This window comes from Lolium rigidum, chromosome 7 (assembly GCF_022539505.1).
Source record: "Lolium rigidum isolate FL_2022 chromosome 7, APGP_CSIRO_Lrig_0.1, whole genome shotgun sequence".
NCBI classification, from domain to species: domain Eukaryota; kingdom Viridiplantae; phylum Streptophyta; class Magnoliopsida; order Poales; family Poaceae; genus Lolium; species Lolium rigidum.
The window spans coordinates 31816155-31822061 of record NC_061514.1 but is presented as its reverse complement, the minus strand read 5'-3'; the positions used below and the strand labels follow the sequence as shown (position 1 = coordinate 31822061).

General features: G+C 53.0%; 1 protein-coding gene across 1 annotated transcript; it reads right to left on the bottom strand.

Annotated features, from left to right (window-relative positions):
* Positions 1–756: 756 nt before the first annotated feature.
* Positions 757–5252, bottom strand: LOC124678906 (probable metal-nicotianamine transporter YSL10). The gene is made up of 6 exons (XM_047214763.1): positions 4901–5252; positions 2814–2977; positions 2618–2715; positions 2235–2369; positions 1945–2134; positions 757–1863 (listed from the first exon to the last, which is right to left on the bottom strand). The coding sequence occupies exons 1-6, from the start codon at positions 5250–5252 to the stop codon at positions 757–759; spliced, it is 2046 nt and encodes a 681-aa protein (XP_047070719.1).
* Positions 5253–5907: the final 655 nt, after the last annotated feature.

Sequence of the window (5907 nt, the reverse complement as noted above, 5' to 3'; positions counted from 1 at the left end):
GAGAGGCCGTCCTCATCTCGTCTGGGCTTGAGTCAAGCTCGATCGGATGGAGCGGAGGAAGCCCACGTGACCCCGGCTCGGACGCCATGCGCGCTCGGCAGAAGGCCAACCCACGCGGGGCAGCATGGGCTGCAGCGGGAAAGCGCGCCACGCCAGCGCGCTTGCTCGGAGATGAGGCGCGCTTGCTCGGAGATGCGCTCGGCACACTCATCGAGCATCTCCGGCGGTCGCCTCGGCACACGCCATCGCGCGGCGGATTTGTGCGGCCGCCACACACCGAATTTGGTGCCACCATTGGGGAAGGATGTATAGGGAGAGGAGAAGAGGCTACCGGCGGTGGCGATTTGGTTTTGACGAACGGAGGCGCTGGTAATGCTTCGCACGGTGGCGACAGTGGGAGGAGGAAGATTAGAAAATGGATGCAGGATGCCGCATCCAAACCCTCAATCCCGCTTATATAGGGAGTTCGTGGGTCGGGATGGGGTTAACCCCATCCGCGAAACCCCCGCGATGCAGGCTGAAATGCAGCAATCATGCCAGTTATTTGGGACAAAATCGAAAAAACCGGGATCAGTAATTTGTGTGCATGTGCCACACGCTGCAGTCCAACCATCTGATCGATTCAGCTAAATGTAGCAAGGCACGAGCCTACACTCTAGTCAGTACATTAATGTATCTGTCACTACAACATATTTATGTGCGTGTGTCAGCTAGTTAGCTAGCTTGCTAACCAGCTCGTCGGTTAGCTACGCTAGGCTAGGTTGGGAGCGAGCGGATGAACGCGTCGACCTTGACGTTGGTGCGGCGCGCCAGGAACTTCATGCAGATGGGCGGCTTGATCCCGGCCAGGGCGAGGACCGACTGCGGCAGCGTCCAGATGCCGTCGCCGCAGATGAGCCCGGAGGCGACGGGCGGCGCGAACGCCTTGGCCCTGGGGCCGTCGACGCGGTCCCACACGAAGCGCACCAGGCTCCCGATGCACATGTCGATGCCGAAGTAGGGGCCGAGGTAGAACGGGATGGCCATGGCCATTGGCAGCGGGATGAACTGCGCCACGCTGGGCGGCGAGATGTCCCTGGCGAGGTTGAGGACGATGGAGGACACGAAGAAGCCGATGCAGAGCTCCAGGCAGTGCTTCGGGAGGGAGCCGATGCCCTGCACGCCCAGGATGGCCATGTTGCGGTACACCAGCGCGTTGGGCGACGGGTAGTCGGACCCCGGCGTGCCGATGTCGCCGAACGCCTTGTAGAAGAGCCAGAACACGGACGGCGCGATCACGCACCCCATGGCCGTGCCGATCACCTGGCTCACGAACATGGACCGCGGCGACGCCAGCGTCATGTACCCCGTCTTGAAGTCCTGCGTCAGGTCCGACGCCGTGGACACGATGCCGATCATCACCCCGCACGCCGCAAGCCCGGCGATGATGCCGCCGTTGGACGAGCCGGCCCACGCACCGATCATGAAGATGGCCAGCTTCCCGTAGGTGGTGGCCAGGGACCAGTCCGTCAGGCCGCAGCCGTACGCGTTGCAGAAGGCCAGCACCGGCGCGATCACGTAGGAGCACGCCACGTGGTACCACCGCAGCTGGTGGAAGATGCGCGGCGCCGTGATGATGGAGATCAACGCGATCGTCGCGTACGCGCCGAACGCCAGCGTGTTGGGGATCTGGTCTTTCAGGAACACCTCCGTGCGCCGCCGGTCGTCGAACGTCTCCACCGGCGTCAGGTCGTCGTCGGCGCCGCCGCTGATCGGCAGCGTCGGGCCACGCAACTGCGCCACCAGCGCGGTCATGGTGCGCGTCATCACCTTCAGGAAGTTGTACAGGCCGTCGCCGAGGATGAGTGCGATGGAGATGAACACCTACACGTAGGATCACAATATTGCAGATTCAAATCAGAAAGCTCATCAATTGGAAAATGGTGATCTTGCACGCGTACATACCCGGTAGCCGACCATGCCGCGGAGGCTGCTGGGCTTGAGGGTGGCAGGGTACCAGTCGCCCTTCTTGTGCTCGATGTATGGCCACATGATCCCCCACGAGATGACGCCTCCTACCAGGACAGAGATGTTGACGAGGTAAGGACAGATCATCCCGACGCCCACGTACGTCGCCGAGAAGTCGAAGAAGAACCTGCCATGGATACCAACGACACCCAATTATTTAAGCTTCAGCATTCAAATCTGCTAGAAATTCCAAAATCTAAATCAAGCTAATTGAACACAACTCATACTTTTGCTTGTAGGCCTCGAGGCCCAAGGTTGGGAACGCCTTGAACCCGCAGCCCTCGCCGGCGGAATAGAACCACTGGAAGAAGCCCCAGGTGAAGCTCCCTGCGAAGAACTTCCCTAGCGTCTTCACCTGCCTCCTGCAATAATCCCAATTTACCAGCAACTTACTCACTGGCTTTCAGAAAATAATGCAGATAAAAGTCAATATTTTTTAAATTTGACCGTAAAATATATTTTATATTGATTTATTCAGTATTTCCTTCCAAATTTGTAGACCATGTCTTTGGAAAGGAAGTACAGTACTAATTGACCAATATGCATGAGTGCGTTCGTATTCAAACAAGACATTGTCTTTGCCCATGCATGTATGATTGATCAAACATACTTGGCGAGCTTCGCACCCTGAGGAGTGTGGAAGCTGTTGATGAGGTGTGCTGTCGCTGTGCCGCTAGGGTAGCTAAGCTTGTAATCGACAATCATTATCTGAAAAAACAAATTAATCAATTGTCATGACTTATCAAATTTGTTTGAATTCAAGAAGTTGAGTTACAATATTGATTGTGTGAGGTGATAAGACGTGCCTTTCTGAGTGGCACAACAGAGAAGAGACCGAGGAAGCTGATAATGAAGAGGAAGCCAATCATCCATCCCAAGCTGGGGTTCTTGATGCTGTCCTCGTCCCTCACCTCACCAGATTGCTCGCTTATCTTCTCGCTCATCGCTAATATGTAGCTCCCAAATCCACCTATTATCGTTGACACCAAAGTTAGGCAGAAAGCAAAGAGTGCGGCAGAGAAATGGGTACAAATATATACATCACTGACCGCCGCTTAACCGTCTTGACTAACCGGTTATGCACCGCTCAATGGTTTATGGTAATCCGTATAAGACAATAAAATAGAGTGCTACCCCAGCAAGACCCAACCCGCTCTTACATCTCTCCGAACTACCTTTTTTCCTAGATGTCACTGTCATGGAGTGTCTGGGAGCTCCTGATCAATGAGACCATCGTGGTAAACACCCCTATAGTCGTGGTAGTCGTGCATGTCCGAGTAGCGGTCCTGGTGGTTGAACACATTTCCGCACGGACAATCAAACCCCACCCACTGTAACTTCCTCATATGTATCCTTCAACATCATCTTCGTCGCTTTTGGGCTTCATGGACGACTGACGTTTGTTCGGGCTTGGCACATTTGAGTTGTCGTGTAAGCACATGGAAATAAGTCTGGCGGTGTCAGCGGAATCGAGTAAGCCACGTATGTTTGGCATGGTAGCGACATTACAAGCACATGTGGCTGGCCGGGCTCATCCCTAATTGCTGGGAACTGGAAGTGGTGAGACGATAGGGGAGGGGATATATCGACGGAACTCCTCACGTCGCGCATCATCTACACCATCGGGGGACAAGAAGGAGGTGGTGGGCTGGGTGTTGGGGGTGCCTGCAAGAGGAAGGGGTGGGTGCTGGGGATGGGGGGTGGGAGGGTGGTGCTAACATAGAGGATGAGAAATGTGGATGTTGTTTGGCTCGGTCGGAATTACGAAGGGAGAATATTAATACTGGAGCAGCGACCAACATACGGAAATGTTTGAAATCGGATGGAGCCTCTGATGGGAGGGAAACTGAGGGAGCTTGTTAAGATTGGGGAAATTGATATAAGTCACTACTAACTGTGTCAATTACTGGGAGCATGGGCAGCGGTGGCATACCCAACCTGGTTCCTCATGTAAAAAGTTATAAGAGGCATCACAGTTTATTTTATCTCCCCAATTTAAGTTGCACCTAGATCTTGCGTCATGCTGAAGAAAGAATGAGGTCCTTGTTGAGAGGGCAACACATGCATGATGTGTATCTCTTCCTCTATTTTCTCCTTTTATACCGAGACCATCTCTTTTTTACTCTAGAGATCCCTGCCTCCCGCCAAAAGCTTACGTGGCATGTAGGGAAGTAGGTTGACGCTAGGCGTTGGCCATATACCCTAATGGACCTACTTTGATTACATGTCAATATCACCAATGAGAGGTATAAAGTGACTACTAAACACCCCAACTTAAGCCCAATGGGGGATGCCTTTTGAATCAAAAGAGTCTTTCCTTAGATGACTACCTTTTTAGGGCTATACTATTGGACGGGTGTTTGTGTGTGGACTGTGAATTTGTGTTGACAAATTGTAATTCGACAAAGTTATAGCTTATGTGTTTGTGAAAAAAAAAGACAGGTGATGGTGGAAAACATATGTAGATGTTGTAGATAGTGCTACAATTGAATTTTGGAAATGTAGATTAATGAAGTAAGAAACGTGTAAATTTCTCATATATGAACAAGCCCATGGGACATGTAGAAATTCTCAAAGCCCAACCCGAAATCTACCCCACCACCGATTGACATGTTGAATGGATATGATGCCTATAGAAGCCCATTTGCACATCTGCATGTAGTTGTAGTTCCAGTAAGAGGCCCATTTGTATGCCTATAGAGATCGAAAAAACAAATTCTGGGTTGTTGCCGGCCGTGGGGTAGTCGAAATTCTCATTTCGAAGGTCTCCAACCCATACCATAGGCATGACAGAGTCTGACAGACAGATGCAACGATCCATGGAAGATCGAGCGCATGTTCGACGGCGAATATACATACGTGAGATCGAAATCGATGTACAGTACGTACGTACCGCTGAAGGCGATGCCGGAGCATGCAACGACGCAGGTCTGGACGACGGTGTTCTCCTGGCGGGTGAATGGCCTGACGCCGGGGACGCCGGCCTTGTCTAGCAGCGTGGTCCATGAGGTGAGGAGGAAGAAGCCAAGGAGCCCCGCGGAGACGTTGAGGGAGGGGATGATCCCCGTGGTGAGGTTGAGCTTCATGACGATGACGCTGAACATGAAGCCCAGCAGCGCGCTCACCACCAGCGCCCGCGCCGTCACCTGCTCCCGCCACCCGGGCACCTCACGCCCCTCGAACACCCGCTCCACCGACTCCGCCGCGTCCTCGTCCTCCTCCCGGTCGTCGAACTTCCGCGCCATCGCCGCCCGGCGCCCGAGCTCTCCTCGATCTCCGGTCTCCGGTACGTCGTGCGAGCGCGCGCTAGCTCGTCCGGCCGGGTGGTGGCGTTCGTGGGGCTGTTCACTTTCCGAGGGCGTCCTGCGTGTCAGTCACTGGGGACTTATGGCTGTCTCTGCTTGCATGCACGGCGGGATAGCTAGGGGACGACGTGTGTTGCTGTGTCGGGGGTCGATCCGGGTCTCTCGGCAAGTGTCTCTCACTCATCACTCGTCTCTCCCGCGAAGGTAGCACTACACGGTCAAAACTGGCACTCTGGCAAGCCGCAAGCCTGACAATGAACGCGCGCCGAGGAACGGTTCCGATTCATTTCTGACGGCCTAAACTGAACTTGCATACGTCGCGCAAGCAACATCGATGTCATTTTTGTCAGACTTGCACCTCCAAGAGACTGAATCCAATAGTGTGTATACGATTCCTCACTGATCAGTACAAATTACGTAACACTCATATATTGTCAACTCATTATTGAACCAGTTGTAACTGGCAAGAATATGTGACCACTAAAAAATGGTAAAAATTTATTGCCAATGGTTCACTTTATCGTCTAAAAGTTTCTGTAAATGTGCTTACCCAATCAAACACTAGAAACCGATGCTTCAGATATATTGTTTGATA